The sequence below is a fragment of the Capra hircus genome, chromosome 1, assembly GCF_001704415.2.
Source record: "Capra hircus breed San Clemente chromosome 1, ASM170441v1, whole genome shotgun sequence".
NCBI lineage: Eukaryota > Metazoa > Chordata > Mammalia > Artiodactyla > Bovidae > Capra > Capra hircus.
In genome coordinates, this window is record NC_030808.1 from 99,031,056 (window position 1) to 99,058,945 (window position 27,890).

Here is a 27,890-nt window from a genome sequence, read left to right on the forward strand (position 1 = left end):
TAATATTTAGTCATACATTTCGTGTTTATTCATTTTTAAAAACAATGGTGATGGCTTTCTTTCTATACAGATTTCATTAGGATACAATACATAGTTTTGAAAAAATATTGGTTTCTGGTGGTGAAGTATCTTCTGGTAGCTTCAGGATCCCATCCAGCATTTTTAAGTTTGGCAAACAGGAGAACACTCTAAAGCAAAAGTTAAAGAAAAAAAAGTAACTGTACAAGAATTGTATTTCACTTACTCTATAATGAGTGGACTTTGCCTATTGTTAAAAGAAAGATGAGTGGCTATAACTTTATTCTGTTTTCCTTATCTTTGCAATGACATTAAGGTAAAATACAATTTGTGTTGATTGAGCTGATGACCCTGTCATAGCTTGCCTCTCTGGAAGCTACTAGATCGTTCAGCAGATTCTAAGTATTGAGCAGGGAGTGAAACTGTATACACTGTTTTCATAAGAGAACATCATTCCGGTTTTTACAATGTCCTATAAAGAAAAAAAAACATCAGTGAGTGGATTTAGCTAACTAACCATGAGAGAAAGAATAAGATCATGAGATATGTACACATTACAAAATTGGAAGCTGTTTTTTAAAATAAAGCAAGTCCAAGTTGTCTAGTGATAGTTAAGGAAGAATTCTGCATGAGAGTTGTAAGAGGGGGTGGGAAATAATTTTTGCTGGGTTATTTTCTCTTAACAGAGAAGCTCACATTTCAAATTTAGACAGTCACTTCCAGCTTCAGGAGGTGGTCTTTCATGTCAACTCAGTTAAACAGTAGCCATATGCCTAGCAGCTTTATAAAGCAGCATTTTCTTTCAAGTGGACAGCTTTCCTGATTGGGGAGTTCTGGTGGCTCGGGCCAGAGGAAATGGATGGCAGTGGCATTGGCCCAGGATGAAAGATGCTGAACCTCTCAGGAGACATGCCATGTCAACTAATGATGGTGCCAACCTCCTGGAATGCTCCCATTGGCTGCATGATTTTCTTAGCTCTAAATGCTTTCTGCACATTATCTCATTCTCACAACAGTCCTGTCAAGTTAGTTTTTACCCCCTATTTTAAGTAACTTATCCAAGATCATAAAGACTGTAGGTGATGGAGTAAAGACTAAAATCTGTCTTCTGGCTCCAGTTTTCAGACTTGGCAGGAACTCCTAGTCCCCCCCTTTCTTTTTTTAAAGTCAAACTATTGGTGAACTAAGATAACCCTGACTTCTGAAGAATGGTAAAAGAATTTGCGTGCGGGTGTCCCAAGAAGTGGGCTGCCCTCTACCTCCTGGGACTTACACCATTAGCTCTATCATTAAGTCCTTTCTCTTTTGAACTGTGCTGTCTTCTTATTGGAGGATCTGAAACAAAGGAGGAAGGGAAGACAGTCACAATTCTAGGTGTCAGTGATCAAGAAAAGCTTATGCTTAAATATTCTGATCGTGATGTAAAGGGTCACTGAAAGTCTGGCCTAAATCCTCAACACAAAGGTACCCAGTGACAAAACAAATGCTGCTATAATCCTCATGTGGATTTTTGGCTAGATAATTAAACCTAAATTTGGATGAACTTGAGACTTCAGCTTAACTCTTCAGTAGGAGTGAATACTTAAATCCTTTCATACTTTAAAATGACCACATCTTTCTGTTTAAAGCAACCCTGCACTACCTTGGTCAATACAACCTGGCTTTTTGTAGCCTGACTGTCAGTATTTATACACCTTGGATTCAATCCAATAGAATTAATACTAAAAAAATAGAAGAACCTCATTATATCCTTCTTTTCCACATAATTCTATACCACCTCATGAATTTTGAAGATGGATTTATAGTGAGAACTCAGGGCATATCAGATTTCAGATAGTTAATCTAATACTATCGTTATAAGGCATTCTTTGAAGAGAGGCAAGTGACTGAGTTGGGACCAAAGTGTTTTCTAAAATCCCACATATTAATTAACCAAACTGAAATATAATACTAATAAATTATCTTTAAGACAGATATGTGCTATTTTATGAATGACATTGAAATGTCTAACTAAAACTCCTCTGACTGTAGGAAACAATTTTAAGTTTCAAAACATTATTTTGGTTAAATATTAGTTCAATCTAAAGCAACTGTGCTGCTATATTTTGCTTATATGATATCAATTTGAGAATTTATTGTCAGAGAATATGAAATTTTGCTTTCAGACTATAGTCAAAGGGAAAACAAATGCAGTAATGAGATTTATGTAGTAACAACAGAGATTAGAATTTTTATTTTGACAATTTTCATTGCACGTCATGGACTGAAGAGTCTGATGTTATACAGGCCTCTAGAATATAGTAGCTGTTATGGGAAAATGTCAGTATGAGAAAGGAAAGTGGTGAGAGAACTATCTTTTGTAGAAATCGGATGTGGAGGGACTATAATCACAGACCAGAATGGAGCCTAGAAATGATCTAACCCTTTGTGAGACAGATTCAGAGTGAGAGATGAGACGACTTGTGGTCATCTGGGGGAAAATATAGGTCTAGAACTCAGTTGCTTGTTTCTACCTTTTTAATTTCTATAAGTATACTAATAGTGTGGGCTTCCAAGGTGGTTCAGTGGTAAAGAATCTGCCTGCATTACGGAAAATGCAGAAGACATGATTTCAGTCCATGGGTTGGAAGATCCCCTGGAGGAGGGCATGGCAACCCACTTCAGTTTTCTTGCCTCAAGAATCCCATGGACAAAAGAGTCTGACAGGCTACAGTCCATAGGGTCTCAAAGACTCAGGCACAACTGAAGCAGCTGAGCACACACACATAATAAAAGTGGTGCTAGGAATTAGCTGCAGATAAATAGGTGGGCATATTACTTGGTGCACACTCAAGGTTGTTAGATTCCATTATTATCATCATTAAGAATGTTCCTAATACTGACAAATAAAAATGGTTTATTCTTGGCAGGTTTCCAGCTCTTTCAACCACTAGAGTAGATCGAATCAATTACTTTTTGGCATTCACTTAATTAATGGTGCACTTGTGGCCCAAAGATATGAAAGCAAAACCAGAGAATAAACAGTTTATAAGATGGTCACTTGGGCCTTGATGGGAACCTACATTTAGAAATTTTAAAAAAGACATCTGTTGAATATCATGAGAGAAAATGCACAGGATTTACAAGTCTAAAATTAAATATCTAAGTTTATGTAGAGTCCCATTACAGGGACTAAAATTTGCACAGAATCATAAATTAACTGACAGAAGAGTATATTAAAAATTAAACACACACACAAAATCAGTTCAAAGTTCTTTATGTGAGATTAGAAGCATGAATTGTTCAACACACAGTAGATAAGCTAAATACCTGCTGAGCAAATTTAAGCAAGATGGGAACAATGGTTAAAAGTACATAATATTCAATGAAGTAGAAAAGATGACTTAAAGCATTTGGGACCTCACCGTTTTCGGTAGTTTTGGTGAAATTCACAAGGGTTCCTCTTGAGCGTAAGGGATTCCAGTGGCGTGCACCGTAAACTGGACAGCCCAGTCAGAGTCTCAATGTGGTTGTCAGCCAAGGATAAATGCTGTATCTGAGGTATCTTTGGCAATTGCTTGAAAGATGTGAGATGATTTTTGTTCATATTTAAAACTCTGCAACTGTATATAAAATATAAACATCTTGTCATTTGTCTCCTAAAGAGGATGGTAAACTACCAAATATTGCAAAGCACTAGCATGCCTCACCTAGACTATGACCCCTGAACGGTGTGACAGTGACATTTTCTACAAATATGGTTGGGAACAAAAAAGAAATATGTGTATTAAAGTATCGAGAGAAAATAAACAGGGCACATAGGACTGAAAGCTTGTCGAAGGCAAGAATACATTTTCTTTTCCAATGTATATACTAGGTACCTTGCACTGTATTTGGTCCTTGGTGACTTCTCAATAAGTCCTGGATGAAAGAGTAAAGGGCTGCTTGAAATCTCAGCAATATGAAAGTTCACTCAAAGACACATGAAAGCTTCTGAAGAGTATTGCCCCTAAGTAGTGAGATTATAATTGTTTTCCTTTCTCTCTACTTTTCTGTACTTAAATTAGATATTGAGAAAAGAGCATTTAAAAAAAATTTTAAGACGTTTTTTATGCAAAAGAGAGCTAAAAGCTACCCTTGGAAACAGAAATATGTGTTAGGCATTGAGGTTGAATACATTTTCCTGACAGAATAAAACGCTTCTTAATATTTTTGCCTTAAAACCATAATTGTATAAAACCATGCCATTAAAGAAAATAATTCCAAATCTATCACTGACACCTCACCTTACAGAAAAATTCCTATATGCATAAGCTGGGATTTAATACTCTGAGGGAAACACAGGGTGTTTATTTATAAACCTTATAGCCCACAAAGACACTTGGTAAATAATTATTGCTAATAGTAAACATGGTGCTAAACAGAGAGATGACATTCACACAGCAGCATGACAAATACAAACTCACTTTGAACGGCCCCACACATTTCACTATAATTTTTCACATCCATTATTTTCATTTCCCTTGTTTCCTTCCATTCTCCATAGGGATATTTTGCAGTCTTAACCATATCTTTGATAATTTCAGGTTTCCGCTCTTTCCTAGGTGTGTGCCATGTAAACAGTTGTATCTGACTCTTTGCCATTCCATGGACTGTAGCCTGTCAGGCTCCTTTGTCCATGGAATTTTCTAGGCAAGAATACTGGAGTAGATTGCCATTTCCTTTTCCATGGGATCTTCCCAACCCAGTAATCAAACCAGTGCCTATTGTGTCTCCTTTATTGCAGATGGATTCTTTACCTGCTGAGCCATCTGCTTCTCTCTCTGTCTTCATCTGAAATCTGTTCTTTCCTTATCTGCTAGTCATTTTCTCTCATTTTCAGTGTATACCCTGCCACTCTCTCAGCTTCTCAGTTCAGTTCAGTTCAGTTGCTCAGTCGTGTCCAACTTCTTGCAACCCCATGGACTGCAGCATGCCAGGCCTCCTTGTCCATCACCAACTCCCGGAGTGTACTCAAACTCATGTCCACTGAGTTGATCATGCCATCCAACCATCTCATCCTCTGTCGTCCCCTTCTCCTTCTGCCTTCAATCTTTCCAAGCATCAGGGTCTTTTCTTTCCATGAGTCAGCAGTTCTTCATGTCAGGTGGCCAAAGTATTGGAGTTTCAGCTTCAGCATCAGTCCTTCCAATGAATACTCAGGACTGATTTCCTTTAGGATGGACTGGTTGGATATCCTTGCTGTCCAAGGGACTCTCAAGAGTCTTCTCCAACACCACAGTTCAAAAGCATCATTCTTTGGTACTCAGCTTTCTTTATAGTCCAACTCTCACATCCACACGTGACTACTGGAAAAACCATAGCTTTGACTAGACAGACTTCTTTTGGCAAAGTAATGTCTTTGCTTTTTAATATGCTGTCTAGGTTGGTCATAACTTTTCTTCCAAGGAGTAAGCATCTTTTAATTTCATGGTTGCAGTCACCATCTGCAGTGATTTTGGAGACAAAAAAATAAAGTCTCACTGTTTCCATTGTTTCCCTATCTATTTGTTATGAACTGATGGGACCAGATGCCCTGATCTTAATATTCTGAATGTTGAGTTTTAAGCCAACTTTTTCATTCTCTTCTTTCACTTTCATCAAGTGATTCTTTAGTTCTTCTTTGCATTCTGCCATAAGCATGGTGTCATCTGTGTATCTGAGGCTATTGATGTTTCTCCCAGGAAACCTGATTCCAGCTTACGCTTCACCCAGCCCAGCGTTTCTCATGATGTACTTTGCATATAAGTTAAATAAGCATATAAGCTTATAAATAAGCTTATAAAAAATAAGCAGGGTGACAATATACAGCCTTGACATACTCCTTTCCCAATTTGGAACCAGTCTGTTGTTCCATGTCCAGTTCTAACCATTGCTTCCTGATCCGCATACAGACTTTTCAGGAGACAGGTCAGGTGGTCTGGTATTCCCATTTCTTGAAGAATTTTCAGTTTGTTGTGATCGACACAGTCAAAGGCTTTGGCATAATCAATGAAGGAGAAGTAGATGTTTTTCTGGAACTCTCTTGGTTTTTCGATAGTCCAACAGATGTTAGCAATTTTATCTCTGGTTCCACTGCCTTTTCTAAATCCAGTTTGAATACCTGGAATTTCATGGTTCATATACTGTTGAAGCCTAAGTTGGAGAATTTTGAGCATTACTTTACTAGCATGTGAGATGAGTGCAACTGTGAGGTAGTTTGAACATTCTTTGGCATTGCCTTTCTTTGGGGTTGGTATGAAAACTGACCTTTTCCAATCCTGTGGCCACTGCTGAGTTTTCCAAATTTGCTGGCATATTGAGTGCAGCACTTTCACAGCATCATCTTTTAGGATTTGAAATAGCTTAACTGGAATTCCATCACCTCCACTCACTTTGTACATAGTAATGCCTCCTAAGGCCCATTTGACTTCACATTCCAGGATGTCTGTCTGGCTCTGGGTGAGTGATCACACCATCGTGAATATCTGGGTCATGAAGATCTTTTTGTATTAGTTCTTCTGTGTATTCTTGCCACCTCTTCTTAATATCTTCTTCTGTTAGGTCCATACCATTTCTGTCCTTTATCAAGCCCATCTTTGCATGAAATATTCCTTTGGTTACTCTAATTTTCTTGAAGAGATCTCTAGTTTTTCCCATTCTATTCTTTTTCTCCTTTCTCCTTTTCTCCTTTGCCTTTTGCTTCTCTTCTTTTCACAGCTATTTGTAAGGCCTTCTCAGACAACTATTTTGCCTATTTACATTTCTTTTTCTTGGGGATGCTCTTGATCCCTGCCTCCTGCACAATGTCATGAACCTCCATCCATAGTTCATTGGGCACGCTATCAGATCTAATCCCTGGAATGTGTCATTTCCACTATCACTGTAAGGGATTTGATTTCAGTCATACCTGAACGGTCTAGTGGTTTTCCCTACTTTGTTCAATTTAAGTCTGAATTTGGCAATAAGGAATTTATGGTCTGAGCCATAGTCAGCACCCAGTCTTGTTTTTGCTGACAGTATAGAGTTTCTCCGTCTTTGGCTTCAAAGATTATAATCAATCTGATTTCAGTATTGACGATCTGGTGATGTCCATGTGTAGAGTGTTCTCTTGTGTTGTTGGAAGAGGGTGTTTGATATGACCAGTGCATTCTCTTGGCAAAACTTTACTAGCCTTTGCCCTGCTTCATTCTATACTCCAAGGCCAAATCAGCCTCTCATATTCACCATATCACAGATCCTCAATCAGATAATGTTAGGGGACATGACTGACAAACCAAGTTTGATTTTTCTCCTGGGGCAGAAGAGAAGGAGGCTATGAATATACATGCATCAATTTTCTACTCTCTTGATACATTGATTTGACAGATGTAGAGTCTGAATTGCAATTATATAATTTTATATTAACATTGTATTTCTGAAGAAAGAAAGGCAAAAAGAATACATCTTAAGAATACTAAAACTGAGTCAAGTCTTTTCTTTAATGATAAGAGTTTCCCTTTTTCTCTCTTCTTTTTTATATAAGATAGGAAAAATTTGGAGGTTTACTGATTTGGATCAAGTCAAATTCACATACCCCAAATTAATGGTCTTCTAGTGTAGTATTTTAAATTATGTTATGTGACTATTACTATTTGCTCTTGTACATTTATTTAAATAAACATTACAAAAAATAACCAATACATCCTTATTTTATCCCTAGAAGAGAGGCTAGGGGGAAAAATTGAACAAATTAACATCAAGTAACTGATGCTGGGAAAGATTGAGGGCAAGAAGAGAGTGGCGTGACAGAGGATGAGATGGTTGGATGGCATCACTGTCTCAATGGACAGGGAGACAGTGAAAGACAGAAAAACCTGGCATGTTGTAATTTGTGTGGTCACAGAGTCGGACATGACTTAGTGACTGAACAACAACAACCAACTGAATAAATTAAAATGGCAGTGATATTAAGATTCCTCTGAAAAATTTTATTTTGGTATTTTAAAATTTGTCATTTGAAAAGAATACAAGTAAAACCAAATGTTATACAAGTCTGTCTAAAGTTGGGAAGGGGCTTTGAAAATGACTATAGATCTTCAGGGACCATTGCATATTCTGCCACTTCCTCTGTCTGCTGGGCCGTATCGCTCCTGGTAACTGTGATGAGCTCTTTTCATTGCCCTGCCTCAGCCCCGGCTCAGAGAGGTAGCTTAATCCGCTCAAGGATTTACCTTTCCTTCTTGTGGCTGCTTGATATTTCCTAATTCTTTTCTGGGAACTTCTGTCTGCCCCTCTGATGGCTACCACAGCTTGCTCTAGCTACACACCTGCAAAAGGCAGCTCTCCACAGAGTTCTCAAGCAACCCTGAGCAAGGAGGCAGATTATCCTTACTATTATCTTTAGTGTCCTTGGGACATCAAAGAGTCCATATTTTCTGTCACTGTTCTGATTGACAACTCCTACCCCTCTATTAGAATGTAAAGAATTTTATCTTAAATCAAATAAGAGAGTAAACTGAAAGTAAATAAAATGTTCTTGGTTAAAAAAAAATTTTTTTTAAGCAAGTGAACCTGAAGTCAAGACTCTTTGTCAACTACCTATAGAGTCTTTCCCTGTAAATGGTCAATAAACATGACTAAAAATCACTATCTTACAATGATAATGTGTATATAATGTGATTGTATTTCCAGTTCACTACACAAGGAAGATAGCAAGCTTTTCTGCCAATATATCCTATGATTATTAATTATTCCCCTAAGAGCTGGTAATAACAATATTAATTTGAAAAGGAATAGATTTTTCTTGCTAGAGTGTGACAGTTTGATTTATAAATTTCCCTTTTTGCCTTGCTCAGACATCGCTTAGCACTCTCACTTTCAAGGCCTGACCACATGAGGAGAGCCACAATAGGTAAAGACATTGATCACATGTACCCATATAATAAAGACTTGACTTTAACTTAGAAACTGGACATGCTAGGGAGAAGGTACCTTGGCAATCTTAAGGCACTTAAATCCACCAGTGAATTGTCCACTAACCAGAGGGTTTCAACTCGAATTAGTCTTCTAAGAATCCTGTTAAAATTTTCAACTTGATAAGGGTCCCCCAAATCCTGAAATGAAAGGTTCAAATTCTGAAGGGAAAAACAAATAAAAAGAAAAAGCAAGTGCTTTGTCAACTTTTAGAAATAGTTATAAATTTTAACTGTTATATATTTAAGTCAGCAGTTTTTACTGTTTTATTTTTTGGTCTTCTAAAATATTCACACATCCAAACACTCAGAATTATTGCAGAGATTTTCAAGATGGGAAAGGAGGGTAAAGATATTGACTGGATTGTTTAGAATTAAACACCAGGTGGGAGGTGGCAGGTAGAGATGGAAAAATCCTTCGATTCTGAAATTTTTCTGTTGTGAAAAGTAGAGGGGGTAAAGCACTGTTTGGGTTATATGATTAGTTATCTTTGAAAGTGCAAGTCACTCAGTTGTGTCCGACTCTGTGACCCCATGGACTATATAGTCCATGGAATCTCCAGGCCAGAATACTGGAGTGGGTAGCCATTCCTTTCTCCAGGGGATAGTCCCAACCCAGGGATCGAACCCAGGTCTTTAGCCTCCTTGGAAATTCTCAGAAATTTCATTTATAAAGATTTCAGAGTTAGATGCCATCATTCAAAAGATGGAAAATGTGATTTTATTTTAAAATAACCAGGGGTATATACATATACATAGTGTGACATATTTCTGAGATAGTGGATATTTTATTGTTACTTTTAACATCAGTCAACTTTGATGTCAAAGAGATTAAAACCACTCTCAGTGGTAGCATCGGTCTTATAAACTCTATTTCTAAAAGTCAAGTTTACTTTTTTGTTTCCAAAATTTTGCCGTCAATGTCTGTGACTAGAAATTATTGCATAAGATGACATTCCTTTTTTAAATTTGAAGCAAGACAATTTACCCTTTTTAAAGAAATACAGATATCTCTATCTAAAAAAGGCCTTGATATATTCAGATATTAAACATTATGAAATTTGATACTTTAATTTCTATTTTCCCAAAGTATAAAAGGTCTTCATTCTAAACAAAGCTAAAGAAATATTGAGATTATATCTATCATTTCCACATTAAACATCACCTTCTCAAATAGGCTGCTTTCCCAACAAGTTTTTCTGTAATAGATTAGGGTTCATTTAGCCATTCTCTTGCAGTATAATTATCTAAAGGCCAATTAAACTTTCTATGAGAAATTTTTAGCAAGGTACCATTGGCCTTTGCAATATATCCATGGTTTAAATGACAGCTATAAAGAACAAATGCCTGTATACACTGGAATGATTACTTTTAAAAGAATCCTGGGAGTGGAGGTTAAAGTTTTAGGTGTGTTGTTTACATTTTTCAAATAAATAAGTAGGTGCACTATATACATTTTAAAGAGTGGAATGTATCCACTATATGTGGCTAATTAAAATTAATTTTAGAAAGAAAAGAAAACATTATACTGGGAAACAATATTCTACTTTCCTAGCTTCCCTTAATAAGTTGTGTGACCTCGGGCAAATTGTTTCTCTTTCTAAACTTTCCTTTCCTTTTTGAAAGGAAAGTGTTTGGACCAGACCCAATCTGAAGCTCATTCCCAACCCCTAATTCTAGAATTCTATGACATACAAGATTCATCTGTGAAACAGAAGAGGCACTGGGAGATCCCAATAAGTCTCATTTCTGGAAGATTTCCTAAAATCCTCACATGCAATTTGATCACTTTGAAAAACCTCACAAATATTGGCATCTTACTCTGTTATAAAGAAGTTCATTTATTCTTTTATTGCTACCAATGCTTATTTTTCACAGTTAAGTCTTCAGTCCTCTGCTTAACCATGACTTGAACACTTGAGTGATGGCAACCCCACAGGTAGGTAATGGTTGAGAGCTAACTATGGGAACTGTTTCAATGCTAGTGGCTCAGCCAGCTGAGTCATTTTCAGCACCAAGAAACCACACCTCAAATCCTTCAATGCTGAAAGTTTGATTTGTTTCAGGATAGCTCTGTTCAGATCCCAGTGGCTGCCCAGATCATCAAAACTTTTTGCTCTTGCCACATCATTCAAAGGAGTCCAGATTACATCATAAACTCATTGATAAGAATTATCATTCAACACTTAACTTTTTATTATAAAAAATCCAATTTCATTCTCTGTTCTTTTAAACTTTTTCCAAAGTTCAGCAATATCAATATAAAATGACTATTAGAAAATAAGTAGCATGTCTTGATGAAGATAAAGGGTGGGGAAAAGAGATGGAGCACCAGTCACAACTATTTTCAGAGAAATTTCTAGAGATGTGCTTAAATGTGTTTTGTTGTTTATTCTGGCAATTGATTTTTTAAAAAATGCCAAAATTTAGTCAACGAAGGAATATGCTTTTTCTTTTTTTTTTTAAGCTCTCACCGTGCAGTCCTCCCAGTTTTCTTGCAGCCACGTTTCCCATTTGTTTTTTTCAAGGACTCTTTTCTGTGAAGGCAAAGTACATTCCTCCTCTCTGAAGAGCAGCTCTTCGGCAGAGGGTCCTGAGCAGAAATCACAAGGTGAGATCTTGGAAGCAGGTTCCCGAAGACAGGATCAACACCCTCACTGGATGCATGACTGGTTGTTTTAAACTTCCGCTTGATATTAGGACTGAGGGAGACAGGATTGAACTCTTATGCTCCAATAGTGTGAGCATTAACAAAATGAGATATATGTGACTAAATACACTTTGGCCTGCCTAATCAGGCTGGGGGAGAGATGGGGACAGAAGAGGAGCCAGGACTTGACCACTATGAACGCTTTCTAATTGTTTAAAATTATTTTCCCTGAAATTTGCTGAATAACTCTCATGTCTTCCAAACAAAACACAGTGAAACCGCCAATGTGAAAACACTAAATCAGATGCCCAGGTATGACAATAATAGATTAATCAAGAAATGATTATTAAATATTTAAATCCCCCAGTTTCTGTGTTTCTCTTTCTGCTGTCAGAAGCCTTGAGGCCATCTCTGATGAGCTTACTTCCTAGGCCTTCCTATCACCAGATGAGTTATACAAGAGAGAGGAAATAGGAAACAAATCAGCAATTTTATTTCCTTTTCATCTGTCTTACTTTTTTTTCAGTTTACAGTAAAGTGAATACAGTTATCAGAAAAAAATAGGGCTGTAGATTATTTTAATTTAAATTGTTCACAAGTCTGCTACCTATGGTCTAGGTTTCTGTAGAGGATCAAAAGTCAGCTTTAACTTAAATTCTCACATATAGATTTCTTTTTAAATGCAATTTAGCACATTACTATGACAAATATTGTGAGGTTCAGAGATAATTTGATGACTTTCTAGAGTAATTAAAAGGGAAGAATGACCTCTATTAACTGTAGGGAAAAGTCAACATGTAGAGTTAACTTTTAATCTTACATCAATTACTTCTAGCTCAAGCAAGTGAGAAAAATCACCAGTATAGTAGCTTTAATCTTCATATAATTTTCTCTTTAGGGATCATGAAGTCACTCTTGACTTTCTTTCTCTTTTGTCTCTTAATTCAATAAACCACCTAATCTTACCAGTTTTCCTCTTGAGAATCTGTCCCTTCCTTTTCAATGTCCAGACACTCACATCTTCCTACCTGAACTGTAGCTACTTTCTCTTAGATCTCCTGCTTTGTAATCTTCTCTTCTTCAGCATAAATGACACAAATTGCTATCCAGCTCTCCTAAAAACAATGTTTACCATGGGACTGATATTTTCAAAACCTTTCAGAAGTTTCTTATTGCTTACCAAATAAAGATGGAAAAGCCTAGTTCATCAGGCAATGTTTTCTACAATCTTATCCCAGTCCCCATTTCCAAACTCATTTCCTACTATTTTCCAGCCTTATTGTCCTCTAAATCAGGTTTGCACATAACTTCCAGGGTTGGGGAAAGGGTATTTTGTTTCCAGTCTGGAGTTAAGTAGCAGGTAATTGTCTGACTCCAGATGATTAATTTTACTTTTCTGAGCTGTTCAGTTTTCCACATCTGCAAAAATATGGGGAAGTCTAGCATCAAGGGCCCATCAAGGGCTGAATTTGGTGAGAAATTATGTTTCAAGTTCACAATACTTTATAAAGATTTTATAAATTTCTAATTTATAAAATTATTTCTAATACTTTTAGACCAACATAGGTTTTCTTATTGTCATAGACCCTGACACTCTTATCATGCTGCCACAGGCAAACTTCACTCTTTCCTGATGCCAATCAAGCCCCTGAAAGCCACCCTAAACATTGTTGTTTAGTCACTGAGTCATGTCTGACTCTTTTGAGACCCCATGGACTATAGCCCACTAGGCTCCTCTGTCCGTGGGATTTCCCAGGCAAGAACACTGGCATGAGTTGCTACTTCCTTCTCCAGGGGATCTTTTCCACCCAGGGATCAATCTCACATCTCTTGCATTGGCAGGCAGATTCTTTATTGCCGAGCCACCGGGTTTGCTTTTAATTTGCTTCCAACTCTAATATCTTGTATTTCTAAGCGTCAGATCTGGCATCATTTGTACCCACTTCTCCTCACTCCATTTTTTTTCTGGAATGCATGATTTCAAAGGTGAAAAGAACACAGTAACGATATTGAAGGTATCAAGAACAAACTTTGCTTTTTGTGGCAAGTCTGTCTGGACTCTGATGGGTGATAATGAGCCCATTTATGATGGATTTATGGAAGGCAATAAGAGCAAGAGACCAATACTTCATTATTTTGACAAAAGCATCAGTTCTTTCATCGGACGCAGGTGGAAACCAAGAATCGCACCTGCGCTTTCAGGCATTTCTCTCATAACAAGCTGTAATGTTGCCACTCAGGAAATTACATAGCCTGAAGGTGGTAGTGTCCCAACTACTTTACAAATTAAATATCCTTGTACTAGGAAATCACCTTCTTCATTGATTAGAATGATTGGAATTAAAAGTTATAGCACTGGAAAAACTGGACCAGTCAGCTCACTGACTGGGGAGATCTCAGGCTTTATTGTCTTTATTTACACCCTCTCCCGCACACCAAATTTGGTAGTTTCTTTGTGCAATAGCTATACCAGAGTTATTAAACTCTGCCCTGTATTCTTTGTTTGATATCTATTGATCTTCTGCTCTTTCAATTATTTCTTTTTAAAGCAGCTTGCAAAGATTTCTTTGAAGTTAGAAGCCAAAGGTCACTTCCACTGTGAGGAGATGTATTAAATTGGATTCTTTTTATTAAAAAAAAAAAAAAAAACACCTCAGACCTGCTTGGTAGTTGAAGATATATCTCAGCAGCTGAGAACTGAAGTCTGGAATATCTGACAGCCCAGGGACGTTGGCTTTCACCTGCCATCTCTGAGCTTGTTCTTTGTCCCTTCATTGGATTTCTAACTCCTAACAGCAGTGACTGAATTAACTTGCTGGGGGATTTTCGACCAGGAAGAATCTATTCTTTAAAATAATTCTGCCAACAATATGCTCTTTGGCTTCATTTAATTGGGAGGAGTTAAGTCAGTCTGTATCTGGCAATCAAAGCCCTGGGAAATTGCTGTTTATCACACACCAGCTAACCTTTCTTTTCTTGGGAATTCTTCCTGAATGTACAACTGGGGCAACTGAGATCAACTGCAGTAATTTTGATGGGTGTTTCAGGATCTAATCTAGAAAGAGGGGTGTTCTTAGAATGCTTTTGAAACGCACTTGTTCTCCATCTCACACAAAAAAACACTTAAAATTTAGGGCAATGAACAAGGGACATCTGTTTTCTTCATGGCTTGAGTTGATGGGATTTTTCACTGTTTCCTATCCCCTAGATCATGCTCTATTCCTTTTACGACCAGTCACTTGAGAGAGATTGGATGTTGTTAATGGCCTAATGGAAGCAAAATGTGCCTTATCTCTGGAGAGTGATGATATCCTCTGCATGAATGACCACTGGGATCTTCACGAGGCCGATTTTGCTGACTGATGACCTCAGCACATGACTTGGCTGCCTAGATCAGAGAAGGAGGGAGACAGCTGGACTCTTTTTACACGTGCTCCTTTTCAGTTTACTCCTAGAGTTTTATTCTTCTGTCATCTTCTCCACTTTCTTCAGTTCTGCAGTTCTCTCTAAATCTCAACTCTCCACCTGTCACTCCAAATACAATTTTTTTTTGCCTCATGGTGGCTACCGCAATTATCAATGACCTCCACCCACATACACCTGCATAAATGCCAATACTCTTCCGTTCCGTTCCCAGTGTTTCACTTCCTATTCAAATGTCTTCATTTCCTGCCTCTCTCCAAGCCCCCTCAATCAATTTTTCCCATAATGGGGATCTCAGATCACCTACAACAGAATCACCTATAATAATTTTAATAAATGCAGATTCCAGGGCCCCACTGCATACTAACTACATCAGAAGCTTCAGGCATAGGGCCTGGGAATCTGTATTTTCTGCACACTTCCAGGTAACTTGTGCACACACTGAAGTTTAAGAGCCTACTAAACCTTGCCTTCTTTAGCCCCTGATGTAACCCTTTCTCTTTCTTTTGTTGATGCACTCTATGCCTGTGACATACATGGACTCATGGCCTCTGATCTCCTTCCTTCCTAATTCCCCATACTTTATTTTTATTGTTTATTTATTTTTTCATAAAATTTCTTTATAGTAGGTCTTTATTGGTTATTTACTTTAAATATGGATGTGCATACATGTCACTAATTTCCCATAATTTGTTGCTCTTAGAAAAATATTCTAAGGTCTCCAAAGGAAAGTATAATTTACCTCTAATAGTACTATCTAATAACATTTTATTATTATAAAATATATTAATATAATACATAATCTAAATTATTACATAAAATAATGTTTTATTATATAAGCCAGTGAATGCTTAGCTGAAAATAAATATGGTAGAGTTAAACCATAAGAACATATTTAACTCACAATTTTATAAAAAGATGTTATTTTAATCACCTTTGTCATTTGAGTTTGAGTGAAAGAAGAAAAGCATTAGTGGGTAAAGTAATGCAATTGAGAGGTGGAAATGGGCAGATGAATATACCTATTGCAACTTTTCTTATATCAATATTACAATTGTATGATAGACAATGTATCTGCAAGTCTACAAATACAGATGTAAATTAGCCAAGATACTTGATATTTTATAAAGACCAAATACTCACTGCAGCAGGAATTATGTCTAATATTATTTCATCCGCTTATGAAGGATGCAAAAAGATAACAGTCTCTGTTCCTACAGAACTTATAATCTATTGCAGCTACTTCTAGAAATCAAACATTATGTATATCAACGACTTCAGATTAAAAATCCTTTATACTGTCACACCAGCACACTTATAAAATCTGACAGTATGAAGAGGAATAATAAAGCATTGGTTATTTTACCAAGTTTAAAATGTTTAGTGAAAATGCATAATGAAACTACTGGTGTATTTAGATTCTCTTTTAATGCTTTTTAAATCAATGTAGGATTAACCAGCTTAAAGTCATCCACTGAAGTAACAGTGTTATTCATGATCATAAAATTCCAACAAAGATCATTGGTTAAATAAATTTAATAATATCCTTATGATGGAAAGATATGCAACTTCTAAACAATTTGTTAGAGTAATGTTTATAACATGGAGCAAAGAAAGGCTCACAGTATCAGATGAAAAAACTCAAGAAATACAGATGTCCATATTATTTTGTAAGGAAATATATATATGCTTTTCAAAAAGAGACTAAATGGAAATAAAAGTCACAGTGACTACTTCTGGATAATTGAATTACAGGTTCTTCTGTTTTTGTTTTCTAATATTTAATATAGAACATTATTATGTATATGATCAGCTATAAGATTATGCTTTTAGGGCCTCTCTGGTGGTCAGTGGTTGAGTCTGCCTCGCAATGCAGGGGTCACTGATTTGATCCCTGATCTAGGAAGATCCCACATGCCACTGAGCAGTTGAGCCCATGCGCCACAACCGAGCCCGCATTCTAAAGGCTGAGAGCAGCAGCTACTGAGCCCACACGCCGAAGCTACTGAATCCCTTGCACCCTAGAGCCCACGCAGAAGCCCAGTGAGAAGCACGTGCCCTGCAATGACGAGTAGCGCCCCCTCACGGCAAGTAGAGAAAGCCCACACGCAGGAGCAAAGAGCCACCACAGCCCCAAAGTAAAATAAAGAAAGGAATAAATCTTAAAAGAAAGAGAGTATGCTTTTAAAGGTGGTTTCACTATATTAACAACTATATGGTCTTGAAAAAGGAAATTTTTCTACCTCTAGGTCATACAGGTTTTTATCCCCAAGTAATGTCTTGTTATCTTCAAAAAACATCTACCAAGAGCATGTACAAAAAGATCACACACTTCTGTTCCTTTACCTTTTCTTACTCGTGGGCAACGCAGTTGACTTCCTTGGATGTCATTTTGTTCTACTTTGTGCCAAGTGAGGTACTTAAAAGAATCTGATGGAAGCTTTAAAGTAAGAGAGAAGAGAAATATCATCTGGTGATAAATATTTCACTTACTTCATGTGTACAAGTAGTGTGAACCCATCCAAACATTGAGCTAAATTGAACTCTAGGTAACTAATGACATGCTTATTGATGTTATGTTAGCCCAATCTAAATTATTTATTTTTATTCAATTTTGCATCTTCCAATACCTGCAACTGATTTATGTTTGATGACAAATGATAGCACGAATAAATATATGCACCCATTCATGAATCCACTTTACACCACCTCTAATAATCTGTCCTCTGCTATTTATTGAATAGCTCATGATGAATCTCATTCTATTTTAGAATAGTTGTAATTGCTAAAGGTTCTTCACTATATGGACCTGAAGTAATCCCTCTAAGTTAGTCCAGTTACAAAAGCTCTGCCTTTTGAGGCTACCCAGAAGAATCCCTTCACATGTGACTATTTTAAGTGTCTGGTAATAGTTGTCATCCTCTTTGTCATTTAGTTATTGCTTATAGATCATGGTTTACAAATTATTGACTATTCAGGAAAAGCGTGATTCTGCTTGGAAAGAGTTCCATTTTACTGACATTGTTCCTAAAGTGTGTGGCCAATATTGAATGAGATATTTCAGCTCTCTGGTCAACTTTTTTGTTCTGGACAATGTATTGCTGACCAGAATATGTGTCAAGATCACATCTGGGGCAATTTTATGCTGTTTATTGCTACTGAAGCTGTAGCCAATCAAAATTCCTAGTATCTTACGTGACTTATGATAGTTTCAAGGTTAGCACAAACAAAAAGGCATATTACTCAGCACAGAAAATGTTAAATACATACGCCATAGATTCATTCTTCTGTTAGCCATGTTATGCCTATACAGACAAACCAAGGACATTTGATTTGAAGAAATGCCATTATAGTATTTGGAACAACTACATTCATCTCACAGAACAGTATTTTGTATAGTTTTTCTTTGCTTGAGGCTGTGTGACTAACATAAAAAACATTTTCATCATTAAATAAGCTTATGAGGCACTGGATTAAACAAAGCTAACCATTTATCTTTACTATAGGACTGCTCTGAACCTTTAGTATCTTAAGATATATTTTGAGTCTATACTGCAAAGTATTTTCCTGGAGTTGTAAACCATAGAACCTTTCATTCTTAGCATAGCACATGGAACTAGCCCATCCTATAAAGCAAGATTTGGGGCAAGCTGCCTCAAAATAAATTGGGAACAGGTGGGTTTTTAATAATCATTTAGCTTTGATCTTTTACCTTCATTACTTACTTACTGGATGACCTTAGTTGGTCCATAAACATTTAAACATATTCATTTAAAAATAACAAAATTCTCTAACTTGATTAACAGCAACACTTAAAAGTTAATTAATGCTTGAGCAATTCTTTGGGACAATCTGAGGATTTGCTAACATACTTTCCAGTAATTCACTTATTCTTCAGAACTATATTTTTAAAAACTAAGAAGCACAAACACATTTTAGATTATTGAAAAATGTAGTCTATCTTTGGCTGTTCGGTTTACATGTTTGTGGAAGCATCTTTCCCAATCTGTTATGTCCTTTTGGATTTTTTTTTTTTGCTTGTTACTGTCATAGAATAAAAAATTTTTTTAAGTTAAATTTCCTGTAGTTGCCACATCCAATAGCCTTTTTGTGCTATTTCATGAGACTCTAGCTGGGGAAAAATGAATCTAAGCTAAAGCTATATTGAAAATAAAGTTTCCATTTTTCAACTGATATATAATTTTGTGTAAAAAAAACTGTTAGATTTTTAAAGGAGTTATGTGGTTGATTTGAGGGTTTCTAACATCACAGGAAAATGAGCCATTGCATTTCTTTGTTTGTATCTATGAAAGGCTGTCAACATATTGCAGTTGTGTGACCATGCTTTCTTTTTAAAGGACTGGTGAATTTTCCTGTGTCTTACCCTGTTCTTTTTCCTTTTTGATTTTGATGAACCAAGTGATTAATCCATTGGTTCAATAAATATTTTTGAAACTAGAATGCTTCATTTCAACTCACTAATTTATTGAAAAATAAATATGGTGCTCCTGCTATGTGGCAGGGACTATCTCAGACACTAAAGATACAAAGTTAAATAAAATATGGAATTTATGCTTGAAAAACTCATTTTCTGTAATTTGAGAGGCAAACATAGAAATAACTCATTTTCATCCAAGGAACAAGTGGAAAATTTTTGAATGAAGGAAAGGAGGGACAAAACTTTGTGATTCCACTTAGAGGGGTTAAAGAACAATCTTGGAAATGGTGAGTTTAGGAGGAAAATTTTTTATCTTGTGGACAAAGGATATTCCATAAAGAAAGGAGATAATTCTTAGACTACAGACAGAATTTGAACTCAGTGGGGAAAGGAAGGGACACCATTGTTATCTCTGGTCATTATCTTTTCTATTCATCTCTATCTCTTTTGTTTTCCTTCCTCCACCCCAGATTCTTTCCTTTCTGAGTTGGGACTGAGAGTAGCAACTTTCATTTTCTCCCCAGTTACAAGGATCGGTTTAAGACACGTATGTGTGTGTGCTAAGTTGCTTTGGTCATGTCTAGCTCTTTGTGGCCTTATGGACTGTAGCCTGCCAGACTCCTCTGTCCGCGGGATTTCCCAAGCAAGAATACTGAAGTGGGTTGCCAAGCCCTCCTCCAGGGGATCTTCCCTACCCAGGGATCGAACCCGCATCTCTTATGCTCCTGCCTTGGCGAGCAGGTTCTTTACTACTAGAAAGACATGTATACACTTATTAAAAAGTGTAAAATGTTAAGTAAAATGCATGTTAAACTTACGGCTAAGTAGAGAACTAATTAAAAAATTCTTACCAGAGATGATATTCCAGAATCCGAATGAGAATATAGTGTTCTGTTCCTGGAGAGAGCCCACAGGGTGTGTGTCTCACTCAGATAGGAGCTGTGGGATGAATTAGATGGACAAGTCTCCTGATCGCTTGTGTTTTGACCTGAGGAGCTGAGTGAAAGAAAATGCTTAAGAGGTTCAAGAGGGAGGGGATATATGAATACTTATGCCTGATTCACATTTTTGCATGGAAGAAACCAATACAACATTGCAAAGCAATTATCCTCCAGTTAAACATTTTAAAAAATGCTTAAAGTTTTTAAATGTAAATATCTTTGTATAAAACAACAATAGCCACAAATTATAAGCACCAGCTTTTCCATTTATAGGAGAGATAAATGATACCCTAGGAATTCTGTCATAGTCCTAAACACATTTTTTATGGCTGACAGTCACTTAAGGAAAATTCTTCTCTAGGTAAGAGTGTCTACAGAGACTGCACATCTTAGGAAAGTAAATCTAAGGGTACACACAAATACATGCTCATAGGATATAAACAAGGAAATCAGCCCTAATTTTGGAATACCGTTCCTAGTAGAACTACTCTTACAGATTTGGCTTGTGCCAGATAAGCTTTAAATTTCCTACTGGTTTTCCCATTGATCTGGGTCTTCTGTTTTCCCTGAAATTTCCCCCGAACCTATTATATTTCCTCAAATTGGTGGCAAACATATTAAAAATTCAGGTTCTTTGATCAATTTTACTCACTTTGAAATACTGCTCAAATATTTCACTTAAAAACAGTCCTATTCTCTCTGTACTCCCATTGTTATGCCACTGAGATATAAAATGTCTTTTTGCTTTCCTGTATTTATTATTTACTGTTATTCTTGCACTTTTCCCTTTCTCCTCAGGAGTGGTTATATTTCTCTTTCTGTAACTGGTACTGTATATTACTTTAGGTCAATTTAAAAATGATATCTGAGTATGCTTTTCCATGTTAAATGAAACTAGAAATTGTATCTATCTCTGGCCTCTTTTTATGCTTGATGGATTATTTTTCAGGCTCCGGGAATCTTAAGAGACAGCATTCTATATTTTATGGCACAGTTATTATGAAGCTCTGTAGCAATTTTGCTTACAAGAAACTGACACATCTCTTGTATATTGAAGTTGCCTTCATGAAGTATAATGTAGAAATGTCTTTCATTTTTCATGTATTAACTGATGCGTTAGAGTAGAAGAGCATAGCCATTACATCATATTCTAAAAATAGTGCTACTACGCCATTAAGAAAATAAAACAACTGTGCGCTGTTATCAAGGAACAAATTATCCCTCCATCTAACACTAAGTAGCAAAAGATTTGGTCTTAATCATGTGAAAAAGTCAGAAAATATATCTCTCTCCAATATTCCCCAATTGAGCAATTCTTTAATAACCCAGATATGGTTTTCTTGACATTACCAAAGAATATCTTGCTATGGCAACAAATTAACAAACATTAGAAAAACATTACCGTGTGCAAAATCACTCCTGAAGCAGGTAAATCCTGCTATCTCTAACCAGAGTTTTTTTTGCCAACAATCAGGGGGAATAAAATAAGGCAAAATGGAATAGTATTTCAGGGGATAAACAGAGAAAACATTTAACTGACTTTTGGTTCTCTTGTCTTTATGAAAATATGCTAGCTGTTTTCTGCCTAAATGAAATCAGGAAGATAAGGATAATGACATGACTGACTCTTCTGTGATTCTGAACTTTAGTCATGATTACACAGTGATGAGGGCCTGACAAAACATGGTCCACTGGAGAAGGGAATGGCAAATCACTTCAGTATTATTGCCTTAAGAACTCTATAAACAGTATGAAAAATCTGGCTTAAAACTCAACATTCAAAAAACTAAGATCACGGCATCCAGTTGTATCACTTCATGGCAAATAGATGGGGAAAACGTGGAAACTGTCAGATTTCATTTTCTTGGGCTTCAAAATCAATGCTTACACTGACTGCAGTCACACAATTAAAAGATGCTTGGCCCTTGGAAGAATAGCTATGACAATCCTAGACAGTGTATTAAAAAGCAGAGACATTACTTTGCTGACAAAGGTCTGTCTAGTCAAAGCTTTGGTTTTTCCAGTAGTCATGTAAGGATGTGAGACCATGTTGGACCATAAAAAGGCTGAGCACCGAAGAACTGATGCTTCCAAACTGTGGTGCTGGAGAAGGCTCTTGAGAGTCCCTTGGGCTGCAAGGAGATCCAATCAGTCCGTCCTAAAGGAAATCAACCCTGAATATTCATTGGAAGGACTGACGCTGAAGCTGATGATCCAATACTTTGCTCACCTGATGCAAAGAGCTGACTCATTGGAAAAGACCCTGATGCTGGGAAAGATTGAAGGCAGGAGGAGAAGGGGACAACAGAGGATGAGATGGTTGGATGGCACCACTGACTCAATGAACATGAGTTTGAGCAAACTCAGGGAGATAGTGAAGGGCAGGGAAGCCCATGGGGTCGTGCTGCAGTCCATGGGGTCGCCAAAAGCCAGACACGACTTCACAACTGAACAACAACACAGTGATGAGAAGCAGACCCAATAGGAAAATCTGGAAGTGTCTCTCTCTCTTGTTTTTAAACCTAAAGTGTGAGAAACGGTCTTATTTTGTTTAAAGGAGAGCACAGGGAACCATAAGTTCACAGAGCCAAAATGTCTGATAAGAAAGATCCAGCTGATTGGGTTTTCACTGTACTTTGGTTGTATAGTGCTCCAAGACCAAGCACAACAGCTTCAAGGGAAAATCACGTTTACAAGTAACTGAAAATTATCTCATCATCTTAGTTTACATTAGATTATTGGAGAGTTTAAACTAGAAGAATCATTTGTGCCATTATCTTGACTTCTACTAGACATTTATGAATAACAGAAAGTAATTAAAACTTTGGTAACAGAAATAAATAGGCAAATAACATCCACACTCTTTCTTTCTCTTTCACCGGCTTTTTTTCCTGCCAGAATGGAATGAAATGAATTTGGTCTAGAGTTTCAGCTAAGGACAGATTATCTGAGAAGATTCTAACCAGTAGATAACTAGTCTGACTCTCTTTCAGTGTGATTACTTCTGTGAGTCCCAAAGGCTGAATTCTTTTTCTCATATGCATATATTCCTCCCGGACACCACATCAGAGGTCAGTGGTGAAGAGCAGTGTGCTGACATCGTGAAGTAAAACCTTTGGGGAATTCCGAAGCTCTTCTTTGTTCCATTACTTCTATCATAAATTCCATATAGAAGTTTACTTTGGTCTGGTTTCGGGGGAAAAATATTAGCAAAGAAAGATAATTTGTGATCCTTTAGTTTAAAAAAGAAAAGGTAGAGCATCTTCCAGGTTATCTAACTAATGCAAACTTCTACCCCATCTGCCTTCATGCACATGCCGCTGATGTTCAGAGTGCAAAACCATGGGTCCTGGGAATCTAAAACTCTCACTACTGTGACCTTGGGTCACTTAGCACACCTGGTGGATCCTTACCTTTCATATTCAGAAGATGATGTGGACTCTGCCTGAGTAAAAAGCTTTTCTGGTTTGGTTTTGTGTTTCTTTGGCAATAATATTAACAGGATGACAACTATTACTAATATAATAATTTTATAATTGACGTTTATTAATCATATGCTATGTGCTAGGCATTACACTAAGAACTTTACAGAGATTAACTCATTTAATCATTGTTGTTGTTCAGCCACCAAGTTGTGTCCAACTCTTTGCCACTGCATGGACTGCAGCACATCAGGCCTCCCTATCCTTTGCTATCTCCTGGAGTTTGCTCAAATTCATGTCCATTGAGTCAGTGATGCCATCCAACCATCTCATCCTGTGCCACCCCCTTCTCCTTTTGCTTTTAATCTTTCCCAGCATTAAGGTCTTTCCCAATGAGTCGGCTCTTCATATCAGGTGGCCAAAGTATTTAATCATTAAAATCACCAAAATGCATAACATTGTTATTTTGATTTTAGAGTTGAGGACGCAGAGACTCAAAGAAGTGGCATAACTTGTCCAAGTCAAACAAGTAAATGATCAAGTGTTTTTAATTACTACAATTCAAATAAGATTCAGACAAGTTACTGTGATTCTTTAAATAACTGTAAATCTGTATCATTTATTCAGATGCAGTTATTAAGGAAAATCATTAATATTGATTTTTCTTATTTTGATTGCTTCACTTAACTACAGATAAATAATTCACTAGTTAATAGAACATGTAAATCTGAGCAGTGACTCTTTACTGAAAATAAAAGGTAAGCCTTTAGTAGTAGAACCTATGAGAACATCATTCCAGGTGATATCAAGCTGTTTTAAAAACCTTCTCATGTCTCCCCTCCCCAAGAAAAATAAAACCAGGCTTGTAGTTTAGTTAGTATTTTGGTTTACTCATTTTTAATCTTTCTGCTTGCATTGAACAAACAATTATCATAAATTGCAACTCTAAACCTTATGAAAGAGAAATTAATTTTATTAATGCTGTAATATAAAGTTGCCATGACTGAAACAGTACAGCATTTATCAGGAGTGATTTATGATGTCTTTAAAATAGGTGGTATTATCTGAATTGGCCATCTGTTCTTGGTTTCAAAAAGTGTAGAATGGCCATCCTGTAGCTGAGACTACAGGATGAAAAACAACAATAATATAAGTTATCAATTCATGAGCCCCTTTCATTGGAAGATTGCATTGTTATTTACAATCAGGAATTTATAAGCCTCATAAATTGTCGGCTGCAAAGGGATGCTGTTTAATTAAAATGTCAAGTTGGTGATTATGTAGCTTTGCAGGAAAAGGAAAAGAGGAAGTGGCAGATGGCCTAGTTTCTAAGGTGAAGCAAAGGAGGCCGTATTGAACACACACCATCCAGAAGGCCAGGGGGCTCCTTCAGACAGTCAGCGTGGTCAAGATGGCATTGCTTACAACTCCATTTCTAAATGTTCCATTTATATTTAGTGCTGCATCATGACAGCTTTGTATTTAGAAGAAAAAGCTCAATTGCATTTTTCAGTTAGCAAAGGACACTCCCCAAGTTCTCAGATGCTTTCTTTCCCTGCCCCAGATTATTGAGCGAGGTTCTCAGATCTAGTGGGATCTTGCTAAACCCATGCACTTAGGTTATCAGCTAGAGGAAACTTACCATGAACTCTAGAGCATTAAATTTGCTGGAAGAAGATATCAATCCAATCTCTCATTACTCTGACCATTCTTCTAATCTTTTAAAATCCCAAAACCTTGTCCTCTCTATGCCTATGTATAAGTTTATTCATTTGTAAAACAGGTGATGATTGTGCTATCTACATGTTAGGGATGGTGATGAGATACTGTAAAACACTGAGAAAGGAGGTTTCATGAAATCAAGAAGTCTTTTGCAATTATAACATGTTAGTGTCTGAAATAGCAAATTTGGTATACCATGTTATTGCATTCGAATTTCTGATGGCTCTAAATTAAGTTCCTAGATCTAAATTCATAAATTAAATAGTCATATAACAATGAATGTTCTAAAATACTCCTGTGTTTTACAAATATCCCTAAAATTTTAGTACCTAAGGCCCAGAATTTTAACAGATAAATCTGAAATTATTTAGATTGTTGATTCTAAAAACACAGAGGAACAAATTATAATTTTGAAAAATATACAACTAAAATTGTCATTTCTCTATTTCTATCTTAATGGTCAGATTTTAATTTTATGTAACCTTGTATTCTAATGAATTTTTCCTGTTCCTGTTGCTCTAGCTCCATATGCATTCCTATAAACACAAATAGGCCCCATATCAAGGTATAACAAAAGTAAAAGGACAAACGTATCACAATTCTTTAGAGGAGAAGCTTGTAAACTTCTGTACCTCTTAATGGGTTCATTGATATTTTTAGAAACACAGAGTTATATTAAAATCCTAGGAATGATGAAGATAAACTGAGATACCTCTATGTTTTCTTTGTAAAATTATATTTAGAAGTTTTTAGAATATTATTGTAACCACATATATAGCTGCTATTTAGAAGGTTCCCAGTACTTGAGGAACGTTTTACTACGACCTATATTGTCACCGTTTTGAAAATTCAACCACATACAACACTGGAAGGGAGAAGAAGAATATAGACACAAAAGGACAATGTGTGATTAGGTAGTTTTGTTAACAGAGACAAAACCAGAAAATTTCAAATGAAATTAACAGTGTGTTAGGAAGGTACTATGGACTAAGACTTATTTCATGATGTGCAGAAATGTGATTGAACAAATTCTGGCACTAAGAAAACTTTTTTTTTTTCCTTTTTTCTCCTTTTTTCCCTCCCTCCCACTCTTTCCCCACTCCTTCAGAATTTGAAGATTAAAGTTTAAATTGCAGCCTGGGCATCACTTTTTACCCTGTCTCTGGAATAATTTTATAAAATGTACTAGCTTAAAAATAATCATATTGATCATAAGTATCATTTTTTTTACAGAATTCATGAGTAAACGTCCTCTTGATACAGTGTATTAAGTGTATTAGCAAGTAGGACAAATAAATTTGTAACTGGTCACAAAATTTCTACACATTTAAAAACTATTGATTCACCTGCCCATTTCTAATTATTTCACAGTTTTTGACATTAAAATAAACATAACATCTACATACTGCTGAGATGAGATGTTCAGAGTTTGCTAACTAAAAGAAAACTTCTGTAATATAACTGCTTCAGCCTTTAAATCCCTACTTAAGCGTGATTCCTATCTTAACTATAGGCAGTAAATTTAGGGAGCTATAAATAAATTTCACACAGTCATGAAAGCACAATGTATTTCATCTTGAAAACTGAAGGTGCAAATCTCACTTTTTTAAGGATGCGAGCCAATTTAAACACATATAAGGACAAAACATTCAAGTCCTTAAGAGACCTAATCATATATTGTCTAATTATCAGCATGCTTTGAGAAACATTTATGAAACAGCTATAAAATTTAGGAATGAGAAAATAAGTATTGGGTTTTGGCCTCTAGTTAATCTGATTTATGACTTTTCATTGATCTAGTAAAAGTCCTGTTTTCTGGTAGTTATTTCATTTAAATGTAGCTCATAGATAAAACTAATATTAACTATAATTAGTGGGTATTAACTAATAGATATTTCCTTCTGGCTGTCCTATCTGATCTTCCTCCTGAAGTTCACACACGCTCTCTTAAAGTGCCGTGTGTAGCTATAAATGTACCAGTACTAGACAGTAAGTCCAGCTCTCTGTTACAGCAATGATTACCTGAATTGCATTTGTAGCCAGTTGCCTGCATATAGGAGAGGCAGTGGCTCATTTCTCTAAGCAACAGTCATCAGTAACCCAGATTTCACTATTTTACATTTTTAAATGAAATTTAATCCAGGAACACACAAACCTCTGGTTGTCTGTTTTCTCTTAAGGAATGAATAAGACTACTTATAACATTTCATTTGCTTACCTTTCAGACATGTCTTGTTGGTCCATAAAGTTCCTCTGGCCTTCCTAAGCCTATTTTTCTGAAGACATTTTTCATCCCATTCCCAGAAGAGCTGTCCAGCAAGAATC

At 36.4% G+C, this 27,890-nt stretch overlaps 1 protein-coding gene across 1 annotated transcript; it reads right to left on the minus strand.

The window, feature by feature from the left end:
- Nucleotides 1-27,890, minus strand: LOC102185398. Its single transcript, XM_018053778.1, has 8 exons — nt 27,784-27,890; nt 20,332-20,476; nt 17,389-17,482; nt 11,444-11,562; nt 8,989-9,131; nt 3,423-3,620; nt 1,292-1,353; nt 1-188 (listed from the first exon to the last, which is right to left on the minus strand). The coding sequence occupies exons 1-7, from the start codon at nt 27,807-27,809 to the stop codon at nt 1,308-1,310; spliced, it is 771 nt and encodes a 256-aa protein (XP_017909267.1). The 5' UTR covers nt 27,810-27,890; the 3' UTR covers nt 1-188; nt 1,292-1,307.